We start from the raw sequence: 27438 nt of genomic DNA, 5'->3' as shown, positions 1-27438 counted from the left end.
GTTTCAATACTCTGCTTTAATAAGTCTAGGCATTGGCTACAACCCTGTACATACTGCTCCCATAGGGATTGTGGGGAAAAGATTAGATTAATTACATCACATGCAGAGGCAATTACACAGTGTATTCTTCTCACACTCTATACATAAATGGAACAGGAAAAAGCCTTAATTAACTGCTACAATGGTACGTACCCTCTGTCATGGACTTCTCAGTAGCTTGCAGAGTATGGATGGAGAAAGAAAGAGAGAGAGAATTGTATGGTGATGATGAGGCTGCCAAGTTTAACGCCACAGATCACCGCCAACAGTGTCACATGCCCTCACTTCATGAGACACTGCACAGAGGTTCCATATTTAAGCAGAACACTGATATCTGGTGATCATGGATGGAGAAAGAAAGAGAGAGAGAATTGTATGGTGATGATGATGAAACAAGGGAGAGAATATGGGATCCGTTACCAGGCACATAGCCTACTTCTCACGAATAGCACCAAGGAGGCTGCCAAGTTTAACGCCACAGATCACCGCCAACAGCGTCACATGCCCTCACTTCATGAGACACTGCACAGAGGTTCCATATTCAAGCAGAACACTGATATCTGGTGATCATGAACTTTACACCACCACCACCTCTCCTCCTGTTGCCAACCAAATACTGAGAGTGAAATTTTTTTCCACTACAAGGATTCAAACCAGCTTATCCCCTGGGTAGAGCACCACCACACAAGTGTGCATTAGCAACCTCAGCCACAGAGGTGGGTGCATTACTATTGTTTATCTCTTTCTATAAATATTCCTTTCCAGAATCAAGTTTATTACATTGTCAGTCCTGCATCACTTTTTTACACTGCATTTGGTTTTTTTCCAGCACTTCATCTGTTTTTTTTTGTTACAGTTTCTTTCACTGTATTCCATGATAAGGAATAACTACCACTTTTAAGGATGTTTGTTCTTGTAGCACATTCACTGATGGTTCTTCAATTTTTGTGGAATAATTTGTCTTTATATCTTGCTTCATCCGTGTTCTTACTCCATAGTTCTTGATTTGTGGCACTAGGTTGCATTTTGTAGTTACTTTAAAATGAACATGTGATGGAATAACTCTATACTGTAGTTCTTCGATTCTTTTAATATTCAACTTTTTTTCCTTAATCTTCTTGCTACTTTTGAATCTTACATTACACTTTGCTAAGACTGGCACGAGTGCTGTATATCTCTAAAACTGGAGAGCTATGGTTAGACTTTGATTCTATACCTTCTTGTAACTTATACAAGGATATTATCAGGAGTGCCCCAGGGAAGTATGATAGGCCAGCACATTCTCTATATACATAAACGATCTTATGAGCAGTACTCTGCAGCTGTTTGCTGATGGCACTGACATATGGGAAGATGTGATGCTCTGAATGTTGCAAAATGTAAGTTAATGCAAATGAGTAGGACAATCATGCAGCGTTCGAACACAATATTAGTGTTGTGCCGCTTGAAACAGTCACGTCACCTGCCGGTGTGGCCGAGCGGTTCTATGCGCTTCAGTCTGGAACCGCTACGGTCGCAGGTTCGAATCCTGCCTCAGGCATGGATGTGTGTATTCTCCTTAGGTTAGCTACGTTTTAGTAGTTCTCAGTTCTCGGGGACTGATGACCTCAGATGTTAAGTCCCATACTGCTCAGAGCTATTTGAACCATTTTTGAGAGTCATGTCAATATCTATGCCTGACGTTGCAGAATGACACGAGACGGAAAGAGCAAATACAGATGGTAGTAGGGAGAGCAAATGGCAAACTTCAGTTTACTGGGGCAGTTTTAGGAAAGTGTAGCTCATCTACAGAGGAGAGCACTTGTGTGACCCATTCTTGATAACTACTAAGTTGGTTGGTTTAGTTGCAATTTTTTGTCCTTATTAAAACATCATTTAAATGATAGCTGTCCATAACATTATTTATCTTTTTCTTTCTCTAGACACTAGATATGTTCGTTTTAATGTGGGAACAATCAATTTTTGCCAATTTAGTTCAGGATGCAATGGTCTCCGCGTTTCAAAATTAAATTACTTACGAAGACTACTGTACAAATTAGCTTCTTGAGTTTTATTCAGATATAAACTAATAATATCCTATATGAAATAGTATGTCAGAAGAGATGTTCTGTTGATATTTACTTCCACTTCTGGTTTGGAATTTGTACAATATCTATGACCTGAAGATATAAAAGATGTGCCTGAAAATGAAGCATTCTGACTTAAAAAATTCGTGAAATGATTATGTAAACTGCATCTGGTTACCAATAAAACTAATTTTTACAATAGTGTCTCACAGAATCATTTAGGCCTAATCTAACATACATTTACAAGGTAGTTGCATCACACGAAAGTGCACTATTTAAGGTAAAACTTTTCTTTTATGTTTGTGTCCCTTCAAATACCAGTCAGAAGGTTATATACCATAAATATGTTCACAATGACACTTTTCAGTGCATTCTACAGTATCAGCAGAAAGAAGCTACATTGAAATTGCATAATTTTACATACAAAATTAACTTGCAACCAAGGCAGCCTAAACTTCATCATCACTGTATAATATCAGTAGGTGACACTGTTCCTCTAGTAGAACAGTTCTTACAAACTCTCTATAGAAGATTTGAAATTATTCATTTACCAGGGAAAACAGTGGACTATAGACTACTTAGTGTGAGAGAGAGAGAGAGAGAGAGAGAGAGAGAGAGAGAGAGAGAGAGAGAAGATGGGTATAGAAAAGTAAAAATAATTATAGCCTATTTTAAAAGATCGCCAGGAAATATAAACAATGTTAACAAATGGGTAATAAATTATATTTTATTGGGAAAAGTTTGATTACAATAGAAAACATATATACAATATGTGTAAAACGCATTCAAAGTCATCAACTTTAATTTCAATCATCATCCTCATCAATTTCCATCACTTCCTTTTCTGTACCATTTTCTGTACTACCCTGTTCGGCGTTTTCTTTCAGCATCATTATCAGTTGTTTACGTTTCGCGGTTGCATCTTTCTTTTCCTTCTGGAATTTCTTGAAATCTGAAACAGGCATTGATAAATTTATATTCCGTTTGAACAACGTCACGTAAATTTCAACCTTTTAAGAGGTGTACGTTTCAGGCATTTAAAGAAGATGTATGTATCCACAGGCTATATACTCACTTTCCAAAGCTTCTTCTAAAGGTTCTATGAAGTCAACGAATTCTGTATCATGCATAGCATTTATAACATCACTGCCACTAATCGTTTTCTTGTTATTTTTCATTGCTATCATGTTTGCTGCTGATGTTATGTACAGTACAAACACTGAAGCTGCTTTTGCAATTGCAGTTCTAGATTCTTTCGACACATTTATACCACCAGGCAAACAGTCTTTAACAATTCTGGCTACAACTGCATTCGGCAAATTAAGATCTTCTATCTTTTCAGCCATACTGAGTAAACTGTTCTGAGTTTATGATAGTGTTACTCTTCCCCTAAGACAAACACCGCATACGTTTATCTCCAACACATTCGAACACGACACCGACACAACCTGTTTAGCTGTAAGTCCGGCGTCCCAACTACGCGCCTCCTGCAGGTCAGAGAGAATCTTTCTATTATTCTTTTACTAGAAGGCGGTGAAGCAAAGGGTTACAATGAGTAGCGATATCTGAAAAACCCGCTTGAAATGCTCTGAAGAATTTTATACAGTATATAATTGCATGTTGGAAAACTCTTTAAAAAACAACCATTATTTCAGTCATTTAAATAACGATAATCATTAAATTCGTTCTACGTTTAAGGTATTGTAGAAAGAACATTCAGATATTCTTCCTTTATAGTCTGAACTGACTTCTTTTTTTAGTCATTTTTGTGATTTGTCGCAAGGCATGTGGTCTGTAGAATTAAGAATTCTGATCTTACCAACTTGACTTCGTTATGGCTAAAACTAAAGTAATCGGGCATATAGAAAAATGAAAAAAATAACTGTTGTTTGCTTGTTATGCCTAAGAAGTGGCATGAATGACATAAGTTGTCTATCGATTGGTAGTACTCAAATTCTATCGGCTAAAAACAGTAACAATACGATAACGGCTGACGCTGTATTGCACTGTAAATACTAAATACCCATTTCTTAAATTCAGTCGGTGGTCTCAGTTGCCATTCCACATTAATCAACTTCCATCGGTGTACGCACTTAACGGCCATCATAAATATCCGTGTAATAACGTCGTTAGGTCATCAGACCACACCCTCTCCAGCTGTGTTTGTCAGATGATTCAGTTATCTGTCAATTGATTGGAAAATGTAGTCACATACTATGTCCATAACCATTCAGATGTTTCATCAGCTGTCATCTTTGGCACTTACGCTTACGTACGGTGCTGCCCCGTTCGTTTACTGCCGAAACTAAATAATCGACGTTGATATGTCAAATATGGCGGATTGAGGTAGCGGCTATGTTGGTGACACTGTAGTAAACTGAACACTGTGAAGGAACTGTGAGAGAAATAGTGTTAAGTATTGTTGTGTGTGACTGCTTAGTGAGGACAGAAGTGTAAGAAGTAATATGTATGGATGAAATAGTGTAAAACCTTCTTCAGTACGTCTCGGCGCGTATAGGCTGAGGCCGACTGGGGAATGGTATCGAATCATGGGCGCTCAGCAAGCTAAGGAACGCGTCGTATCGGGAAGCAATCTCAATGTTAGAAATACTATTAGAAGCAAACCAAGAACTCAGAAGGATGGTCGACAGCAAGGATCTAACATTTTCACGGAACATAGTGGTGAGCAGAGTAATAGTCATACAAAATCACCTTTTAACCTAGGAGCCTTGTTTCCAGATGTGTGCTTATTTTCTGTGTCATTGGAATGTGATCTTATTTCAGTCATTTATACTCACATGTATGTCGTCTTGCACATGGAGACGTGAAAGTTTGCGCACTGTTACAGATCGTTGACAGATCACTGTCACATAATGGGGAACTTAGTTACAGGTTGCTCTGCAGTGCGATTATTAAGTGCTTGTCAGCTGTAATGCAGTGAAGGCCCCGTGATATTTCATTTTGTATTGTAACTTTCAGCCACGTCTTATAAATGTGTGTGTCCCAAAATTAGTACTGAGATTAGAAGGCGCCCTAACTGCATTTCTGTACTTCCATTCCAGAATCGATGGCTCTGATTGGGCGTACCTTTAATACTTTAAAATGTAGAGAGACCGCAACAACTGATATAATTAATGATAAGCCAGTGTAATGTCATCGTGTTACTGTATAACTTAAAATATTTTTAGATGATGTGTGTTCGGTAAGCACTGTATTGGTTTGTGGATGATAAATTATGTCTTTATCTTCGCTGTAAGGGTAAGGTTTTTATTCAGAATTTCGTGTAAAACATATTTATGCAGTAGAATATTTAAAGAGAACTGCTCCAAAGGACTAACATAATTAGATCTAAAGTAAAAGGAGCAAGTTGAATTAATTGCAATGTAGTACTTGTCCAACAGCGCTAATGATCAGAGTGGGGTAGTTCGAAACACATTTTTAAACTTTGAGTCAATCTCTTCACCTAGCGCTTGTGATACATACTGTGCAGTGATCGGCCTTCCATAATAATGGTTACCATTACTGGTTGTCATGTCCATTCTTTTCTTACCTCTGCGTCCTCTTGGCAGCATTTTGATGAAACGTATAAAATTTTCTCGTCAGAATTTGAACGTCTGTTTTCTTGACGGGAGTAGGGTTATCCTGATTACAAAAGTGTGTCAGAAACTGTTTTCATTTTAAATTTGGTTTTCTCACAATGTTGCCTATCAGAGGATAGTTGGCTCGGATAGTAGCCTACATCATGGTTCATTCTGTGAAGAAGAGATCGTTATCGTTGAATTATTATTATTATACCCTAACTCCCCAATTTCTTTATAATTACGTTCGCTGCAGGTTTTTTTTTCGGTCTCGTAGTGTTAATCGTCGTCGTCTTGAGAAATGAATTTTCTGTGCTTAAATATGTAAACGTTTTTGTACTGTTATTTCGATATTTTATTGCTGGTACTTGATTTCCGATGACGTGCATGTTTCCGTAATTATTTTTGTGGAATTTCAAGAGTTAGTGTCGCTATTCAGGTTCTGGCGAAAGAAAGTAGAAAGGAAGAGAGGTTTTTCACCTGCTATCGATCTATGAAGAGTGAAAACTTAAAAGTTGTAAGTTACTGGTATTTAGATGGTTTTGGAAACGCCCGTCATCATTAGCAGTTTATATAGTTTTCTGCTTTTTCGAATCGGTTTCTTATAGAAGGCTAAGACCTCAAAAAAGACTCAAATGATTGTTGTTACTTAATGTGGGCAGCTGATAGTGATGGTGTATTATTATTATTATTATTATTATTATTATGAGTTCTAAATTCGTTGCGCAATTCGTTCTGCCCTTAGGTTGTTAACTGATACTCAATAGCGTATAGTTTCACTCTGGACAATTTCTTTATCTGAGTTGAAATTAATACGGTCTTACATTTTCCAGAATACTCTTTACTTTGTATAGTTACAAAATTTAAACTGCAAGTTAATTGATTTTGAGCCTGTCATTCAACTGCAGGCCAAGTAAGAAGATCGTCGCTCACAAGGGATGAATGTGCGCTCGTTACAAAACCGGAATCAGTCGTTACGAAGTCGAAGTGCAGGGAGGGTCAGAAAAAGAGTTGCGTGATTTGTTTACCCAGCACGGAAGTATTTCATATGTCCTCAGTGGTTAATAAAAGACCTGAATGAAGGAAGGGCGCTACATGTTTCTTGCCATCGCTGAATTAGTTTTGTGTGGGTAAATATTAAAAGAAAATTGAGCAATTGTTTATGTACTAGTTGGGCTTCCTGGTTGAGCTGCGTGAGATTACAGTTGACGTTTTTCTAATTAAATATAAATTACATATTATAACTTGCCTGTTATATCCTTAGGAATGTAGGAAAGACAGTTTATATAAACTCGCGTCAATTTCGAATGAGTTCTGGCCATTGTGAGAATTGTGCTCTCTCAAGTTCAGTGTTCGTAAGATGTTTTATTTTTTATATATTTTGGTTACGACAAACCTTTTATAATATGCTATTTTTTAACCTCATGACAACTTGGCGTGAAATCTAACGTAAAATGAACGTTTCACAATGAAAAGTTGTTAACACCTGAAGATGACCAAATTCTATCGAAACCGGTTGTATTAAATAAAGAAACATGTATGCGTTCTTGCTTGTAGATTTTTTTAAACAACAGTATCGGATATACGTATATAAAATACCAGCAAAATAGGATAGAATTTGGCGAGGATAGGGTAGAATGAGATGTTATCCATTTAGGATGTTGATTGTCATTGTGATTGTTGGTTTACATACGAGAAACTGTATGGTAATGACTGATGCAAATTTAAGTATCCTATCAAATCTCTTTGCTGTGTACATTGCCCGCACTAAACGGAGCTTCAGATATGCGGTATCGTAGTGCCAACCATTTCCACATTACTAAAAATTACTAAAAAAAGCAAATAACCGCCAGTATCCAGTTGTACGTCGTTGCTTCGCAAAATATTAGTCGTTATCACTCGTCTCTAATGCCTATGCCACTTACCATTAATCAAATCATATTCGACTTTGTGCTTGCGAGAGACCCGAAATATGCATATGTGATATACCTGCAGAGAGATTATTTTGCTACTTTCCGAATATGCTAATCATTTGCATATCAAGCCACTCCTGAAACTTAAATCCTAGGGCTCCATGAGATGGTTCAAGTACAATAAAAGGTTCTGATGCGAGTCTGTCGACCATATATAACAATAATTTGCCCTGCTGATTTGCGAATTGTAAATAATATATTGTGACCTCAGAAAGAGCATCATTGCAGAAAAACTGCAAAGTATTTCTGACGGAAGAAAAGTTTTGAAACTACTTTAAATGCTCAGCAATCTGCGTTACCCCTTTTACTAGCCACTTTTGTGACGATTATTCGTTTATTTTATTGATTTTGTATAAAGTAAACAGATAACCGATAAAAAAACTTTCAAGTAATAGGAATAAAAGATTGCTGAGCAAAAAAAAATGGTTCAAATGACTCTGAGCACTATGGGACTTAACATCTGAGGTCTCAGTCCCGTAGAACTTAGAACTACTTAAACCTAACTAACCTAAGGACATTACACACATCCATGCCCAAGGCAGGATTCGAACCTGCGACCGTAGCGGCCGCGCGGTTCTAGACTGAAGCGCGTAGAACCGCTCGTTCACACCGGCCGGCTGCTGAGCAATTAAAGTAGTTCCAAAACTTGTGTTCTTTAAGAAACACCACGCAGTTGTGTTCTTTCTGACAAATAATATATTTGTGCATGATTTGTAAGCAACATCTCATTTCATACCATTGATGAAATAAATAAATCTCACCACTGAACGAAAGCTGTAAAACATATTCTTAAATATTGGCGCTCTGGTGAATTAGGGAGCCCCAGTGTAAAAAGTTCCAACTGTAAAACAGGAAATAAACACACAAACAGTGTTAAATTTCGTCGTTGCTATTTTCTAAGTCGTCTCATCTCCAAATTATTTATTGATGACGCCAAGAGTCAAACCATCCCTAGCACAACCAGCGAGCAAAATACTATAAAAGAAAGCATATAAGGGGGAAAAAACGTAGAAAATCGCGCAGAAAACGCAAATTGCCTGCATTGGCAGGCTACTGAAACTTAAATCCTAGGGCTCCATGAGACGGTTCAAGTACAATTGGTTCACTGCTGCGTGTCTGTCGACTATATTGGCTGTCGCCCTAAGGAACTGCTTTCGGAAATTTTACCCTGTTTACACAGTTTATCAGCGGCACAATTGAACTGGCTGAAAAATAATCATTATGATTAGTGATGATGTGTACTATTGAAAGCACTAGCTTTGTAAGCTGGCAATTAGAAAAAACATAATCATGACATTTTGGCTCTGTTACCGACAAGACACTTGCTGCCAAGATCTCACCGCGATCAACGCATTTGACGTTCATTCGGGCGGAGCGGAATTCATATTCGTCCGTCGACCTGAAATTTCTCTAAAGCAAATCACACGAAACCAAGATGTTTCCGTCAATTCTTTCTCACATTTGACTAGCTCCATTACCACTCACCCCCACAATACCCTCGTTGTGGATGAACCAACTTGAAACCGTCCTTTTACTCACATTATTTGGAGTAGTTTGCTATTAAATCTGCGTATATTCGTCCTTGCCTTTGTTTAATTTATGTCCTCTTTGTCGTTTGTTAGCGCTTTGTTCAACACACTTTCGGCATCGGGGACATTAGATAAACTTAACTGTGATCTTCTTAGAACCAGTCACAAATATTCCAAGAACTAGCCACTAGCATCCTTTTCACAGGGAGAAAAAAATCGTAATTACAAAAATGAGATCGCGAACCTTAATTATATCGGAAGTCGGTTTCTAGCTCTTCCGCGGTGCACAAATTCAATACCTTCAATTCTTTGTTAGAATTGTGGTCTTGATAAATTTTATAGGCCTTCTTGTAATTAATCGATGATATTTGGTTTGTGGGGCGTTCAACTGCGCGGTCATCAGCGCCCATACAAAGTCCTAATCTTTACACAACCCAATCTAGCCACTTTCACGAATGACGATGAAATTATGAGGACAACACAAACACCCAGTCCCCGGACAAAGAAAATCCCCAACTAGGTTGGGAATCGTACCCGGGACCACGTGATCCAGAGTCAGCAACGCCACACACTAGACCACGAGCTGCGGACTAATTAATAGAGTGTGCGTCATTATATTCTTGACGCCGTTCGCTGTTGCGTTTCCCGAATGAAATTGCATAGTGAAGCTAGAATCAGTATTTATTTCGTTTTAAGGTGTTTAAATGTAGAGCATTGAGTGCTGCAGGAACATCATCATGAGAAACTAGTGTATTAATTTTCCTTCGTGGGAATTCAACGTCGTGAACTGAAGACAATATAAAGATACATAATGTGATCCAGTCCATTTTCAGGGACTCCAAATATTACGTTTAAACGTGACGAGAATGATTGGAGGAAAAAAGATTGACGTTCCACAATTGGGATTGGCAGATAATGGCGGTGACAAGGGTTGGGAAGCGATATTCTGTGATTCCGTTCGTAGCTATTATTATCGTTGCTGTTGAATATCCCGTCCTTAAAAATAAATTAGATTTGGCTGTAAACATCACTAAAAGTGTAGAATTTGAAATTAGGCCTTAGAACTATCGGCTCAAGATCACGCACCGGGAAAGAGCATCTTATAGATTTCCTACGTTTCGCAGTTACAATGGGCTCATCTTTAAGCAGACATTGCATAAATTTCCTTTGAAAGTAATGAATACGTGGACTATGTCTCACATCCTTTTACACTGTTTTCCAATTTCTGTAGCACGACAGCGTGAAAGAGTATAATTAGCACTCTGTGGAGTCTGCTAAATCCACGTCGAGATGGTTACAGAGATCCTATCAAAGTGTCAGTAAGGCATTCTTTAGAAATGAGATGGTATACTCCTAATAGAAAATAATTTTCCACACATGCACCTAGCGTGTCTGCTGTTGCTTTATACCTCCCGATATACAGGGGTTGGACAAAAACTTGAAAACACCGCGAGAAATGTATACTTGTTGCTGGTGCTAGCCAAGAGGCTGCACCTTTGCATCTGACCACAAACGTAACCTGTGCAATGTCCTCAATACGTTCAAAGTGCCAGTCAGGGTCAGTATTCTGTGTACTTTTGAGTGCTTTATGTCGGAGCCACTTGAATTCAAATGTGGGGAAAATTGTTGGTGAGCGTATGGTGGATGCTTCCCTAATTAATGGAGCCGAAGTGTTCGCTATTTCAAGAGGCATTGTATCAAAGATTCATACCACAGACAGTGAAAGCGGAAAAATATCCGCCAAGTCACAGGGGGGACATTGAAGAAGAGTGTGACGAAGAAGCTGCAAATCACTACAGGACTGGAATGTCGCACTCGCGAACACCATCGGCGCCAAACAACACGAAGGGAGTTCTATAGGCAGAGAATTAAAAGGCGAGTGGGAATTCCGAAACCACTTATCAGTTATGGAAATGCCTGTAATAGGAAAAAATGATGCTGAAGCCATAAAATCTGGACTGTAGAGGAGCAGAAGAAACTCATTTGGTCGGATGTGCCTCCTTCTGGCCGAGTTTACACGCCAAGAGTGAAACAAGGCGGGGGTTCAGTGAGGATTTGAGCAGCCTTGGTTACTCAGCAATGTCCCGTCAACTGTCGAGAATTATGTGACCATTTTGGCCGATCAGGTCCATCCCATGGTACAGTGTTTGCCTCCAGTGATGATTCTGTGTTCGAAGACGACAGGGCTCGCATCGTCATAACTTGTTTTGTGAGGATCAGGATGAACTATCGTGTCTTCCCTTATCATATCTCAGTATTATTGCGCCATTGTAGTGTATCCAAGAAAGAATGGCCCCTAATCTCTATCAGCTTCCCTCATACTTAACCTGAAGTTGCCAGTATTTTGCAGGAAGAATGGCATAAGATTTCCTTGAAGAAAAAGGGGGGGGGGGGGCTGTATTTATCCATTCCGTAGACTTGGAGCTGTTTTGAACGCTAGCAGGTTTCCTACGCCGTATTAGGCATGGTAAAGTGTTTTTGGTCCATATTTTTGTCCCAGCACCGTATCAGATTCCTGAGTACCTGTGTCATTACACTGCTAGGCCGAGCTGAGCAGCGTAATAGCGAAACTAAACATATGTTTCCATGCGCGAGACAGTGGTGTAATGTATGATTTAGTAAGACAGATTTGTAGGGAAAAATGGTGTGTGTGTGGGGGGGGGGGGGGGGGGAGACATTGACTCACCTACTCAACAATCCACTGGTTATCATGCCTAATTTTACATAATCGAAAGTCTACATTTTAATACCCACTCAGCTGTCTCATGATGGAGATTTTGGACTCGTGCACCGAAGAAAAAGAAAATCAGATGTGCATGTTTGTTAGTACATTCGTTGAGAAAAACCTGGAAACCCTGGTGGTAACGAATAACCCTGTATATGTAAATTCTGGAACACTGCAACGACTCGCTGTTGCTTTATCATCATCAAGAAAAAACAGCTTTTGTTGTTGAGGTAGCACCAGTGTTGGAGACGAGATGTTTCGAATGTTCTTTACATGGTTACGAGAGATTACCCAAAGAAACAGAACTTATTTATTCATATTTTAAGCACAAATCTTCAATTCCCTTCAAAATATTCTCCACTTGCACTAATACACTTGTCTAATCTTTTATTCCATTTTTCGAAACATCGTTTAAATTCATCTTTTATTATTCTTGACAGCTCCTCCGTCCTTTTTTTCTTCACCACGGGAACATCAGCAGAATTCTTTCCTTTCATGTGTCTTTTCATTCTAGAAAACTAAAGTCGTATGGGGTAAGGTCGGGAGAGTATTTGGAGAGGGGGGGGGGGGGGTGAGAAACAGGGTCATACCACTTTTGATCAAGATCTGTGGTAAGACAGAGCTGTGTGAGCAGGGGCATTGTCGCGATGGAAAAAGCAGTCGTCCGACCGCCACAAATCACGCCGCTTCCGCTCCACACAGTTGTGCAAACTACTTAGAATATACAAGTAGAAAGCCTGGTTAACTGTCTATCCATGCGCAGCAAACTCTGAATATTCGACTTCTTTCACATCGAAAAAGAAAAACAGCAAATCAGCATTGTTTTAATGTTTGATTTCACCAGATGAGCTTTGTTTCAGGGAGACGAACTTGGAAGTTTTCTACTGGCTCGGTATTGCTTTGATTCAGGATAGTAAGCGTACCACCAAGTTTCGTCATCTGTTATAACTTTTGGGGAAAAAAGGTTTGGATCATTTTGGAACTTTCCTTTCAAAACGCAGCATGCTCCCAAACGCCTTTCTTTCTTTCTTTTTTTTTTTTTTTTTTTTTTTTTTCAACAGTCTTGGCACGAATTTGGCAGCCACTCTTTCACCCCCAAACCTTGTAGTAAAATTCGTTGCACTGAACTCCAAGTCATTCCCGACAGCTCCACAATTTCTCCAGTGGTCCGTCGTCGATCTTCGTTGATGATAGCACGGTGGTGGTGTGGTTAGTACATCTGCCTAATAAACAAGAGACCCGGGTTCGAAGTCCTGGCGCTGGCACAAATTTTAATTCGTTACTTCAGCTCCTATACTTATCGAAGATAAAGATGACTCATATGTCTTCAGGAAAATGTTTACAACAATGTCATGTGTTCGGGCTCGTTATTTGACAACCAGGACGAGGTTTGTCATCAGTTGACATTTCACCATTTTTGAAACGTGAAATCTACTCCAACAGTTGAGTTTTCTCGTAGCATCGTCCGTGTACGCCGTTTTTAACATTTCAAGAGTTTCTGTTCCGCTTTTTCCGAACAAAAGGCAGAATTTCACCTCCGCACACTGTTCAATAAAATCAGCCATTGCAAAAAGGACAGTCACAGAACTGTTGTCACTATAAAATCTGCCGACACTAGTCCTGATCTCCTTCGGCGACGGCACTCGCCTTACTGGCTGGAATGTTTGCTCTGTGCGCTCCAAGCGTCAAAACACTTTACTACAAAAGTTCCGCCCACCAGAAAATTAGTGCGGTTTCTTTTGGATACCCCCCTCGTACATTTGTAGGCAAGGTATCCAACACAAAAGTGAGTAGTGACTCCCAGAACGGCGACATACATACTGGTCTGAAATGCAGACGTTGCGGGAATCGGCGTATTTTAATATATTTTTGACGTACTTTTAAAGTGTCTTGTTATCTCTTCCGTTACGAATTCCACACATTTGTCGTCCCACCTTGCTGCTGTGATCGCATCTCGTGCGAAGTACGTCGTTAGCTGCCTGTTTGTGTTTTGCGGGCGAGGTGATTGCCCTTATGAAGGAGCAGCTGCCTGTGCCGTGTCGCTTCCAGGAGAGCCCTCGTACTCCAGGCGGGGTGCTCCAGTAGCGGCTTCTCCAGACAGCTTTATCGCCCTCTTGGTGCGAGACTTTGTGCTGTGCTTTGCTGCTTTCAGAGCTCTCTTGACGGAGTTGCAGTGTCGGGTTGGTCTACTCACCAGGCTGGAAATCCTCTTGTGCCCTAAATGTCCCAGATTAACATTTCCTTTGTTTCACTTGGGGAGACTAGGCCGACACCTCGCTATATGCTCCGCGCGGCGCACTTTTCCTCTCACAACTCGAAGGGTGATGTCGCAAACTCCATTTGCGTTTTTGTAGAACTACTTCAGTTTTGCTCGAACAGTCCACTGGTATACTGCCGGTTCATAGTGTGCCCATTGGACACTATGAAACGGCAGTATACCCGTGGACTGTTCGAGCAACAAATACGCCGGGAGAAACTGAAGAATTACTTCAATCTTCTTCGCTATAATGACTCCCGAGCGTTTTAATTTCAGCTCATCTTACCTGTGATTGTTCCTCTTTTGGCTCTTGTGTCGTCGCAAAGCGTTGCAGTTCATTTCTGAGATGCAGGAAACGCACCCCTAATCTTGCTTTATGTGGGTAGTTCGTTTCTCCACCTTTATACACTGCTGACTCGTGCTTTCTTTAGCTTTTAACGTGAACCTATTTATCTTTCCCAAGTACTGATCAGCAAAATGATGAGTTCAGATGAAGCTAAACAATGGGCTACCGCAAGGATCTGTCCTGAACCCTGTCCTGATCCGTTTGTACATATCATATATGCCTGGAACCGCATCAAAAAAAGGTTGATTACGCTGAAAATTCGGCACTCATAACAAGGTAAAATGTCTCGGAGCTAGCGAGATCGTATTGACTAATTTTCTATCAGCTATTGTCAAATACACCAACGAAAAAAAATCAAAGTACTAAAAATAATTAATGTAGTCATGAAATTTCGGGAATATATTTGTCTAGGTAACAAATATAACAGCGCAAAGTCACAGGTTAATGTAAGCGTTAAAAAGTCATTGCAAATGTAAAATGCTGGTACATTGTATACGGTGTAACCATCAAAATGTTGAATTCAAGACTATAAACGTGCGTGCTTTGTGTTGTGCAGGTGCCGGATGTCAGTTTGTGGGATGGAGTTCAATGCTTTTTACACTTGGTTGGTCAATACAAGAACGGTCACCGCTGGTTGTGGATGACACTGGAGTTGTCCGATTATGTCGCATATGTACTAGATTGCAGACAGATCTGGTGATCTAGCAGGCCAAGGCAGCATGTAGACACTCTGTAGAGGATGTTGAATTACAACAGCGGTATATGGGCGAGTGTTATCCTGTTAGAAAACAGGCAGGCAGGTTGCTTGCAAGGCCCTCAACCGGCCCCTCTTGTAACCAACACACAGCCATCACTGGCATCGAGGCAGAACCAGCTTTAAACAGAAAACACAACAGACCTCCACCGTGCCCTCTAATAAGCTTTCGCTTGACACCACTGAAGTTGCAAATGTCGGTGGTTTGGGGTCAGTGGAATACACGATACAGGACGTCTGGCTCGGAGCTATCCTTGCAATAGCCGACTTGTAACAGTCCGTTGTTACTATGGAGCCAGCTGCTCCTAAAGTTGCTGCTGCAGATGCAATACGATGGGCCAAAGCCATACACCAGGGTGTATACGAGCCGGGACAACCGGGAGATCCAGGAAAAACCCGTGAATTTTTTCTTCCGGGAGAATACCGAAAAAAACCCGGGATATTTTTAGAATTCCGGGAATTTTACATTGTTTTAGTTTTCAGTTAAATTTTTGTAATTTTGATTGGTAACAACCGATACTCTGTTACAAAGGATATTACTGTACACCGCTACTGCAGAATAATTCAACAATAAAACATAAACGAGAGAAAAAAATGAAAATAACTTAAATTGCAAAGGAAATGCGCCATATTAAACAATGACACACAGTGCTCATGCAAGCATCTGCCAATTGAAAATGTGTGAAAGGCTTTAGGAAGACTATGTAGTGCTTCATAAAAACAAATTGCCTCCAATAAGCGTGAAGTCCCAACTGTTTACATTTGATTTGTTTTAGCAGTTACTCGCGGACCCTTGCGCAAGGGCAGTTGAGTCACGTTTGAGTAGCAGATTCTCCCGCTTCTGGGTACAGGAATGTGGCTGTTGGCTGTGCAAGCAGTCGCAGCAAGCAGTTAGATACTACCGGGAAAAGGGGGCGCCAAATTCATATTCTTGAGGAAAAAAACTTGTTTCACAAAGCGCCTAGCATCCAGCGCACGCGTGTCTATCGATTATTCATATGATTTTGAAACAGATCCCTGTTGGTTTTTGAACACATTTTAAGTTGATTTCTGAATGAATCATAAGTTGACTTTTGAATGCATGCATAGTGTACGTGATGTATCTGTCAGGAGAATCCTCGTCGCATCTAGAAATGAACTTTCCGCAGACAAAAGGGGACGGGGGGATATACGAGCTGAGGGAGTAAAACCGAACGGTTGAATGTCAATCGCAGTCTGATTATATGGTTGATTGGGTTTGCGAATGATCAGCGTTGTTATAATTACTAGTGAAACCCATAGATTCAGACTACCAGAATGGAAATAAACGACTGACGGGCATAACAGGTGAGAAAGATTATGTATTATCTTCTCAGCGTATCCAAGGAAACGAAATTTTCACAGAAAATTTTTGGCCAGATCGCTACACTAGTAAGGACCAGTTGTACAGTCCCCAGCTAGCAGCCGCGTGTAAGTTCTATTCTGGAAGTGACGCAGAAAACGTGTTGTTCGAACACGTAATAACGCCTAACCGGAAAATAATCACGGGATAACTAAACCTGTGATTCTGGCAGTGTTAGTGAAGTTAATCGGCGAACAAATTTTGACAGTGGCAGCTACAGAATTGGTGATGGCGAGATTGTTTGTTAGAAGGAGGAAGAAGGAGAAACAGGGACATCACACAAATTATGGAAGAATAATGTTGTGGATTGGCAGGAGACCAACCCACTAAATTTAGAGGAAGCCGAAAGGCACGCGTTTTAGCTCACGCAGGCTGGCGTGAGGTCTGGAACAGGACAAGGAAATTAGAACTTAGAAAAACGGACGCAGATGGTGGAATACTTAACTTTAATCCATAAATGTTGAACGTAGCTCTTGTCTGTACATTATTTACAATATCAATAGCAACTGATAATGGCGTCTTGCTAGGTCGTAGCAAATGACGTAGCTGAAGGCTATGCTAACTATCATCTCGGCAAATGAGAGCGTATTTTGTCAGTGAACCTTCGCTAGCAAAGTCGGCTGTGCAACTGGGCGAGTGCTAGGAAGTCTCTCTAGACCTGCCGTGTGTCGGCACTCGGTCTACAATCACACAGTGGCGATACGCGGGTCCGACGTATACTACCGGACCGCGGCCGATTTAAGGGGCTCCGGAAAGACTCAAAATCATGAAAAGTTCAATTTTTACTTTTTTTGCGTTTTCTGAATCTGCAGACTATTACCTTTTAATAGATATATAATTTATTCAATTCCGAAGACTACAACTATTTTTAAATTTTTTTTGAAATGTGTTGCCGGCCGAAGTGGCCGTGCGGTTAAAGGCGCTGCAGTCTGGAACCGCAAGACCGCTACGGTCGCAGGTTCGAATCCTGCCTCGGGCATGGATGTTTGTGATGTCCTTAGGTTAGTTAGGTTTAACTAGTTCTAAGTTCTAGGGGACTAATGACTTCAGCAGTTGAGTCCCATAGTGCTCAAAGCCATTTTTTTTTGAAATGTGTTCTACATGGGCGTGACCCACTGTGACTCTGTTAAACTGCTGTTAAATGGTGTTATTATTAACGTCCGTGTTCATCAGGTACATTTTAGTGATGTGAGATAAAGTATGTGTTGTGGCTAACCTGTGATGGTTCAATATATATCGCTGGTGTGATTGTCGATTGTTTCATGTTTATTTACTCTGTCGTTATCTCGAAAATATTCGTAATTAATTCTGTTTCTTGAGTCTCTGTTTTGTTGAAGTATAATAATGAGTAAAAGTAAAGTTATTAGAAATCCTCTGAAGGCTTTTAAGAAAAGGAGAAATGTTGGAAAGCCAAAGGTGTGTGTTATTACTGTAAACAATAAAGACGGTAACCAAGTGAGTGAACCTAACCTCTCAAGTACACCTGCCCATAGCAGTCAAAGTGGGAAAGAAAATACTTCACAGAAGCAGCTTGGTTCAATGAGTGAAAACTATGAATGTTTTATGGGCGAATCGGATGTGAATGAAATAATTGATATGTCGGTTCTCAAAGGAATTTTTTCAAACTGTGTAAGATGTATTCATTGTAGTGAAGTTGGTCTGGAACTCTCCATAATAAAGCACGTAGGACTTGCTAGTGAAATACAACTGAAATGTGATAAGTGTTCATACATGACCACCTTTTGGAACAGTGTTGCAGTAACTGCAACTGAAGAAAATGGTAGCAAAATCTACGAACACAACAACGAGCGATCCTTGCTTTAGACAAGGAACGCCTTCGGGCTGCAGACAGGGCTGTAAAGAGTCTAGAAATACAAGCAAAAGTAAACAGGAGGAGGAACAAGAGGAAGCTGGAGGAGGAGTTTGCAGAGGATGAAGATAATCCATCCTATGGACCTGGAATGCACTAAAAAGTTAATCCAATCTTTGTCGCTCGATTCCCAAAACTTTTATTCTCTCATACTAATTACAAGTTTTCTAAGGATCTTCCAAACATATTTGTTTCAAACTTTCAGTAAATGTTACACAGTACCTTCTGCATAATTTAACACAGCCTTTTTCCAAGAAACTGTATATTTTTGAGTATATAAATAAAAAATTGCAAAAAATGTTGTGAATTTTCATTACAATTGAAAAAAAAATCATCTTTAATAACTGAACTAAAAATTTGTAAAATCCCTGTGTTAAGTTGTAGCACATATTCCAATAAATAATCTGTAAAAAGTTCAACTTCCTACCTCAAATACTTTGTGAGGAAAGATGTAATTTATAAGCGTTATTTTAACATTGCAAGTATAGGGCGTTCCGGAGCCCCTTAAAGGCTACCACCTAGCAAGTGTGGTGTCTGGCGGTGACACCACAAATAAGACGATTCCAAATTTATATAAAAATTTTGTAATACTACTTTTCGATCTCATGCTTGAGAAGCTGGTGCGTATGAATGAAATGTGAAACAATTTCCTAACATAAAGCTTTTTGCTTGTAGTAGACCTAATAGGCATTTGATATTGGTACTTCGTGGATTATTCTGTCGTGTTGTAAAAATGGCCATATGTGCCAAAACAGTCTTTTTTATTTGGTGTGTGTGACAAAATTGCTGCCATATTAGAAAGGCCTATTTTGTTTTATCTAGCAGACAGTGACAAAATAGACGTCATCAGATCGAGAAACCACACCAGTCTTGGATATTATTCGTATTAACAGCTTTTTCAGTATTAGATAACGACATTTCGATTTTTCATGTGGCAAAACGTTTGACGAACTTTGATGAGGTAATAGATTCTTTCACAGAAAGGAAAGCACGCCATGTAAAGCTGTAGCAAGATTAGAGAGAAAGAAATGCTAGGAGCTAAGGTTTGAAGAAATGTGTAATTTCTTGTTTATCTCTTGTCAGTATTGCTTTTATATATCTTATATTTAATTTTATGTCACACAAAACAGCACATTATTAACTAATAGGCAATAAAGAGTTCAGACTTTCTGAAGAGTTCTTCTTCTCTCGATTACAAATAATCACATCCGCTATTAACTACGAGATTTTTTTTAAGAGGGGCAGACTGTCAAACCAGCCGACTGGGAGCAGGAGAGGCACCACAGGACATTTCAATTTCCACTCTCCTGAATAGAGTTTGGACGTGCGATACAAAAATGCTTTATGAAGAGGCGCGGCACTGCACTTTGGCATAGTTAAGACCAAATAATGTCTTAAATTTCCTCGAATACGTACGTTTTATGCTTCAGACTTTTCAGAAAGATGTGCGCTACAAGATGAACATATTTTGAAAATTCGATTCTTTTTAGTATTGACTCGGTTCGCAAATGTCGTAGATCCGGGGCTGATGCGTAGAGCAGTCTGAGTTATACTGGGTAGTCTCCACGTGACCCGTGTTTACATTTAGTGATTTTGTTGTTTCCCCTTCGTTTACTGTCACGTCAAATGAAAACAAAACGGATATCTGTGGCCGGGAGCTATCAAGTGAATTAAAACACATTCACATAATTACGGAAGGCTGAAATATGTCATTTGTTTCAGATTTGATTTTGTTTCCGCCTTTCTGACGGTCAAGCATTAATCACCTTACGCAGCAATTATTTTTGCCTGTTTGCTGAAGAAATTTGACTTTTGTTAACCTTTTCCGCAGAGGCATTATTAAATCACAGAGCGTTTGACTCTCATTTAAAAATCAACTCTTTGATGACGAGCAATTTAGAAAAATTTCGAACCCTGAAGATCAGACATTTATGTCATTATTAAAAACTTTACTGGCGCAATTGTGTGATATATCTTAAAGTGTAACACGCGCAAAAATATCAACAGTGTATGCGAAAGCTTAGATTCCCTATTTGCAGCTTGAGATCAATATTATATGTGAAAGCTTTTCTTTTCTTGTAGCAACACAATGTATATTAATTTAAACTATTACCTTTCCCTGTTTGTGTGTTCGTGTTACTTAACAGTGATGTTGCTGTTGGCTGATTACATCACGTGTCCTATGCTCTGAATACACGCGTCATCGGCTGGCGAGATCACGTGACATGAGCTACGAACGGCTTACAAAAGCGCATCGAAATCTCGGTTTCAATTATTCGGTAAGTAACATGCGGTGTTTGGTGGAATTCCATTGTATACTTCCGTAATATGAAAATACGCACCGTACATGTTGCTGCACATCAAAGATATTTCCAAAACGTGTCTTTTTCCCTGAGTTTCGTTTTCTAAAGTGCTGGGAAATTGTACACCCGTATATAAAACCATAACCATTCAAAGGATTGATAAGGGAAAATACACTGTCACCCGGGAGAAAGTGTATTTTTAACTGGGAAAAATCCGGGAATTTTTTTTTCCTTGTCCACGTATACACCCTGTACACCGAACACGATGTTCTTACCTCTCTGTAGTGCCACGTGGCCGTCCGGAGCCCGGTCGTCTTGCGACCGTACATTCTCGTGACCACCGATGGTAGCAGACATGTACAGTAGCTACAGTATCGCTGAAGGAGCATCCAGCTTCTCGTAGCCTTATTATAAAACCATTACACAACCTCGTTCAAATTCACGGAGGTGTTGGTAATGCCATCTTAAAGGCATTCTTGACTAACCTTAACTCACCATGTCCAATTTTAAATGTGACTAACGTCCGCGCGACCTTTACAGCGTGTATTAAAGCAAACCTGATTTGGATCCTCATAGCGGCGCTTCTTCGCCACCATTATGCGATTGGCACGAAATTTGAACATCTTTCAATGTAGAAACACGCCTGCCAACTTTCGTTTATGTCGCAACAGCTCCACCGTGTTGCTGCGGTGGAGAATGCAACCAAATGCTGCAAAGACAGCAGTCCCAACTTTTCACCTAAACAGTAAGATGGCCAACAAAGAGATCACTATCCGCCTTGAAGGAAGAGTACTCAGATATAACAAAATTCCAAAATATCTAGTGGTCACTCTTGATAGAACACTCATTTACAAACATCATCTATTAACAATAGCCGTCAAAATCAAAACTCGAAATAACATCCTCCAGAAACTTTATGGCATATCTTGTGGATCAACATCATCAATCCTCCATACTTCGGCTCTCGAGTTGTTTTACCCAGTTACGGAATACTGCTTACCAGTCTGGATAAATAGTTCGCACAAAACTTGTTGATACACAGCTCAGTCATACCATGTCTTATAACCGGTACCATCAGACCCAACTACTTTCTGACTGCCATACTTAGCGACATGCCACGTCTAGTTCTGCGGCGGCAAAATGGACTTGTACGGGAGTAATAAATACAGGAAAATTTTTTACCTCCGTGTTAACGGAGACATTCCGAGCATTAGTAAAGCCAGGTTTCGCTCTTGTGAACCACCCCTGGAAACTGCAAGAATGTTAGTTGGAAACTGTTTTAATACTGACGACTGCTAGAGATACAATGTAGCAGATTGTCACGACCGAACGACTTTAAGGTGCAGTACATATCGACCGAACGACTTTAATATGCCATGCATATCGACCAAGCCACCTGGCTTTGAATTGCGACGGAAGATCTGGTCGGTTCTTAACCGATCAGAACCAAAACTGGACGGTGTGTCGACCCTTTGGCAAGTGGAAGAAAATAGCTTCATCAAATAGTGACTGTGACGTTGAAAAGCGGACTTCGCCATGTGATTCAAGAATGTCCTCTGAGAGTTTTCACCGTACATCATCCAACAGAGCTCGTGGTGATGCCGGAGGGATCAATAGATCATATTCGTGGCCTAGATATTAGAGTGTAGTTTGAGATAACTGCAAAAGTTAAAAGGGGTGAACAAAAATATGGAAATACAAAAACGCGTAACGATGTCTAATTACGATGTAGGAAACCCATTGTCATTCAGAACAACTTCCAGTCGTCTTGGAATGAGTAAATACAGGTCCTACGCGGTCTTCGAGGAAATCTTACACCATTTTTCTTTATGTAAAAAGGTGTGCAAGTTCAGATAACGATGACGGGAATGGATAGCGTTCACATACCCTTCTCTATAAAGTACATAAAGGCTCAATAATAGTACGATCTGTTGACTGTAGTGTCCATGGGAGAGGCGAGAAGTCCTCATCGTGCTCACGAAACCAGTCGCGGACGATACGGTCGGTGTGAACACTGGTCTGTCGTCTTGGAACACAGTATCCCCATTGAGGAACAAACGTTGTACCATGGGACGGACTTGGTCAGCCAAAATGGTCACATAATCCTCGGCCGTAACGCGACCTTGCTGAGAAACCATGGGGCACGTGGAATCCACGATATGGCCGCCTAAATCATCACTGAACCCCCACCATGTTTCACTCTTGGGAGGTAAAGAAAGCCAGAAGCTGGAAACAGTGTGAAACAAGACTCATCCGACCGACTGAGGTGGCGCAGTGCTTAGCACACTGCACTAGCATTCGGAAGGACGACGGTTCATATCCACGTTCGCTCATCCAGGTTTAGATTTTCCGTGATTTCCCTAAATAACTCCAGGCAAACGTCGGGATCGTTCCTTTGAAAGGGCACGCTCGATTTGCTTCCCATCCCTGAAACATTACGAGATGTGCTACATGCCTAACAACCTCGATAATGAGGGACGATAGATACTGATCTTCCTTCCTTCAAAATTCATCCGATCAAGACGTTCTTCCATTGCTCCATGGCCCACATTTTATGACTTCGGCACAGTTTTCCTGTTACGGGCGTTTGCATCACTGGTAAGTGGTTTTGGAATTTCAGCTCACCCTGTAATTACCTGCTTCTGGGGCTCCCTTAGTGTTGTTTTGGTGCTGAGATGTTTCGCGCGTGCGACATTCAATTCGGCAGTGACTTTTTCAGCTGTCATCCCCTTATTTTTCATAACAATCCTCTTCAGTGACCGTCCATCACAATCATTCAACATATTCTTTCGTGTGCGTTGTGACGGATGATGGATGACGTTTTTCCGCTTTCTCTGTATGCGGTGTAAATCTTTGATACGGTGCCTCATAAAACACCAAACACTTCGGTTCTGTTGATTACCAAAGCACTCAAAATACGAGCACCAGCAATTTCCCCAGTTTCGAATTCACGTAGCTCCAATATAATTCACTCAAAACTACGCAGAGTACTGTCCTGACCAAGACTAACGGTTGCAACGTTTTGAGGACATTGCACAGTTGCCGTTCGTGGTCATATAAATCAGCGCAACCCGAATGCATGGCTAGTATCTGTAACTATGCATTTCTCGCGGTGCGTCCATATTTTCGTTCAACCCCTGTAGGTTCTGTAGGAACATCTTTACGTTATTGTATCTGACCTCATCTGCAAACTCATCGATTGTGGAAGTACGCGCAAAAACAAGATACATAAACCTCCTGACAGATTAAAACTGTCTGTTCGAACGGGACTCGCACCTCTGGGACCTGTTTCGTTCGCAAGCAAGCGCTCTACCGACTTAGCTATACGCTGCATACTGAAAATTCATTTATGAAATCATTCCATTTCTCCGGAGTATACTTTCGTCCAGGAGTGCTTGGCACACATCATGTGCAGGACTTCTGTGAAGTTTATAAGGTAGGAAGAGAGTTGACGGTGAAAGTGAAGCAATGAGGGGGGCTCATAAGTCGTGCTTGGATAGCTAACTATGACAAACGTCCATCAAGTTTTGCGACCAAATGGAAAATTTTTCCCCGACTTTAAGCACGACGCCTTTGCATGTCTTGTTGGATGCTTGGCATATTTTCTCGCCAAACTCAAAGGCACTGAAATACAAGAATTGTCATTGCAACATTGGGAAATTCATTTGCTAATTAGTTATTAACTCAATGAGCAATTCGTGCTTGTGATTCTCGAACATGTTGAGAAAGGAATCGTGATGAATAGTAAGTCATTAATACAATCTCCTGATGGAACAAGACAGTTCGAAAACCCTGCTAAGTTACACAGAAAAAAGTTAATTGCAGACTGCTTTCTGTCTGCTTGAGAGATACAGGGTAACAGTTATTCAACTATATGAAAAAAAGAAGCACAAATTAGTTACAAACTACGGCGTGCACACACTTCATTCAACATGTAAACGTCACGGATTTAGGTTATGACATGCTCGATATGTCTGCCATCATTGGCTATGATGTGGCGCAGACGAATAGCGAAATTCTGCATGACCCAAGTGTCGTAATATCGATGCTTTCGATGACCTCCCGAATGGCTGTTTTCAGCTCAACAATTGTTTTGGGGTTATTGCTGTACACCTTGTCTTTAATATAGCCTACAAAAAAGGAGTTGCATGTGTTCAGATCCGCAGAAAATGGCGGCCAACCGAGGCACATGCCAGTGATCTCTGGGTACCCCTGAGCCAGAATGCGGTCCCCAAAGTGCTCCCCCAGGACATCACTCTCCTGTTTCGATGGGGTCGAGCACCGTCTTGCATGAACCGCATCTTGTTGAAATCAGGGTCACTTTGGATAATGGGGTGAAAGTATCTTCCAAAACCTTCACGTACCGTTCGGTAGTCACCGTACCGTCAAGGAATATCGCACTGATTATTCTGTGACTGGACATTGCCTACTACACAGCCACCCCTTGAGGGTGAAAAGACTTCTCGGTCCCACAAATGAGCCAATTTGGCTTATTGGCGATTCCATCCAGAAGAAAGTGGGCTTCGTCGCGAAACCAAACCATCATGCCTCTCGGCCAACCATGCTGTTTGAACATCCTAGCGCAAACCGTTCAGAATTTGACTATTTCGTTTCATATAGTTCAGTAATTGTCTCCCTGTATTATAAATGGCGTGTAAATGATAAAAATTGAAGAAATCGCTTCGTCTACTATAAATTTGAACAATTTATTCCCATTACAAATAAATATCACATGTTTATTGTTTATAATACATGCGAAATTCATACTTTGGGAAAAACTAAATCCCTGCAGCATTTTTTGCAATTCTGCTGTTTAATTTCTCAAATTTACGTATAAAAGCAGAAAAACACGTTTTTTTGTTACGCTGTTGTAGACCCACAGTGTACGGTACTGTAGTCTGCAACTTTATTATTACCTGAATAAGATCTGCTTTTCCAAAAGTGGACTGTCACATGCATCTTATCATCGCCTGTGTTGGGTGTTAGGGATGTAAGTGCAGATATCGTGATCATTGGTAGCTTAATGTGTAGCCATTTCAGTGTGTTAGTTTTTTCTCTGCGTCTAACAGTCATCCCGGAAACACGTCTCATTAATTTACTACCTGATATTTTCTGCACGGTCGTGTCTGCACCACTGAGTTGACTACACCTGTCAGCATAGACTACCGTATTGCGCCCACACTTCAACACGTGACCTGCTGCCCAGGGAAAAATGATCATTAATGGCTTGCTCTTGCCACATTTACTTGGAGGTACTAACCAACCTAAAAGATGCTACTCCTAACACCTGTAATATTAGTATACAGGCGAAGTATTTACTATGTAATGTTTTTAGTACCCTATCCTCACTCACCACTTAATACTGCAACAACCTGTATATATCGTTCTCAGCTGGAACACATCTCTGCCACAGCACGATACTGGAGCATTCGCGAACAACTTAGTACATTCTACAACATTCTAGGGGGAACGTTCTGGGCAACCTGGGCCACTTCACTACTCGATTCCCAGCTACTTGACCGATTTCCCACAAGATCATTGGTGCATTGCCCACTTTTGATACCCATATCATCGAACACAACCCCTGCAGTTCCAAACCAAAACCAAACCTCCCCCTTATGGGACTGGAGGGGTACCATACCATATATCCGTCTTGGGACTGCGGAGTTACAGCGGCACATATGAGTAAATGCATTTGATGTATATATATTGGTTAATTCCTTGCATAATGCAAACAGTTTGAGGTATACAGCGATGATGGTTAAGCTATACATCAGCATTTGTAAAACTTCGTATTAGTTGTTTTTCAGTGCAATGAAATAGTTTAGAAAAAAAGGCTCAGTTGGTAGGGCATTTGCCCACGAAAGCAAAGGTCCCAGGTTCGAGTCCTGCAGAGGCAAACAGTTTTAATCTTCCAGGACGTTTCACTCCACAGCAGAGTGAGAAATCATTCTGGGAACAAGATACGTGTTTTTCAAGAACCAAACTAGTAATTTACACTTTTTTGAACTGCACAAAGCACCTTGGTTATGTTGTTGCTGTTTGTTTTGTGAAAAATTTAGTGTTATTGGAAGTTAATGCTCAAAATAGTCGCAAATGAACCGACTACTCGCAGACTGGAGTCTTTCACGTATACTTCCGTATACAGTTTATATTCACAAACCTCTCCGTGTACGTCAGATAGACGAACCGTTGCTCGAAATAATAATACTAGCCGAGATACGGAACTCATTGTTCCGGACGATCATATTAGTCTTCGTAACACCCAACCATCCGCATCGATTTTCAGTGCTGTTAACAGGATATCGTGTGAAAACACTGTTCTAATAAACTTGATTGAGATCGCAAACGTGTTGACATGAATGCATAACTATCTTTGACCGCCTACACCAGAGCATTCCCTCGCGTACAGTATCCTGTTGTCTAACAAAAGTTCTAAAGGCCACAATGGTACTAGCAGTTCGACAGCACATGAAAAGCCTAAGTCACTGACTATTCGATTGACTTGTTTCACTGACCGGTCCTCTGCTCGCCCCCTCCCTCCCACACCCCTGAATCTACTCCACGTTTCATTGACGCGTCTCCCTCTTCTCTCCGATTTGTTGGCCCAGCATCTC

General features: G+C 40.6%; 2 protein-coding genes across 6 annotated transcripts in view; one reads left to right on the top strand and one right to left on the bottom strand.

Moving 5' to 3' along the window:
* Window positions 1-2814: 2814 nt before the first annotated feature.
* On the bottom strand, window positions 2815-3599 carry LOC126481131 (DNA polymerase epsilon subunit 3). The gene is made up of 2 exons (XM_050104678.1): window positions 3181-3599; window positions 2815-3057 (listed from the first exon to the last, which is right to left on the bottom strand). Exons 1-2 carry the CDS (start codon window positions 3449-3451, stop codon window positions 2912-2914), a joined length of 417 nt encoding a protein of 138 aa, XP_049960635.1. The 5' UTR covers window positions 3452-3599; the 3' UTR covers window positions 2815-2911.
* Window positions 3600-4446: 847 nt separating this feature from the next.
* The window catches only part of LOC126482387 (tyrosine-protein kinase Abl), a 456124-nt gene continuing 433132 nt past the window's right edge, over window positions 4447-27438 (top strand). For all 5 annotated transcript variants that reach the window (XM_050106495.1, XM_050106494.1, XM_050106492.1 and 2 more), the window contains exon 1: window positions 4447-4787. In XM_050106495.1, coding sequence (XP_049962452.1) covers window positions 4655-4787 — 133 coding nt within the window. In that variant the 5' untranslated portion in view covers window positions 4447-4654. The remainder of the gene's footprint in view (window positions 4788-27438) is intronic.

The sequence above is a fragment of the Schistocerca serialis genome, chromosome 5 (assembly GCF_023864345.2).
Source record: "Schistocerca serialis cubense isolate TAMUIC-IGC-003099 chromosome 5, iqSchSeri2.2, whole genome shotgun sequence".
In the NCBI taxonomy this organism is placed as follows: Eukaryota; Metazoa; Arthropoda; class Insecta; order Orthoptera; family Acrididae; genus Schistocerca; species Schistocerca serialis.
This window is presented reverse-complemented; position numbering and strand designations above follow the sequence as displayed.

What these genes read in the sequence shown, in the direction of transcription:
- LOC126481131 (XM_050104678.1), bottom strand. Translation starts at nt 3,451, where the DNA reads ATGGCTGAAAAGATAGAAGATCTTAATTTGCCGAATGCAGTTGTAGCC. An exon ending in TTTAGAAGAAGCTTTGGAAA is followed by an intron (nt 3,058 to 3,180) that starts GTGAGTATATAG and finishes TGCCTGTTTCAG; the next exon opens with ATTTCAAGAAATTCCAGAAG.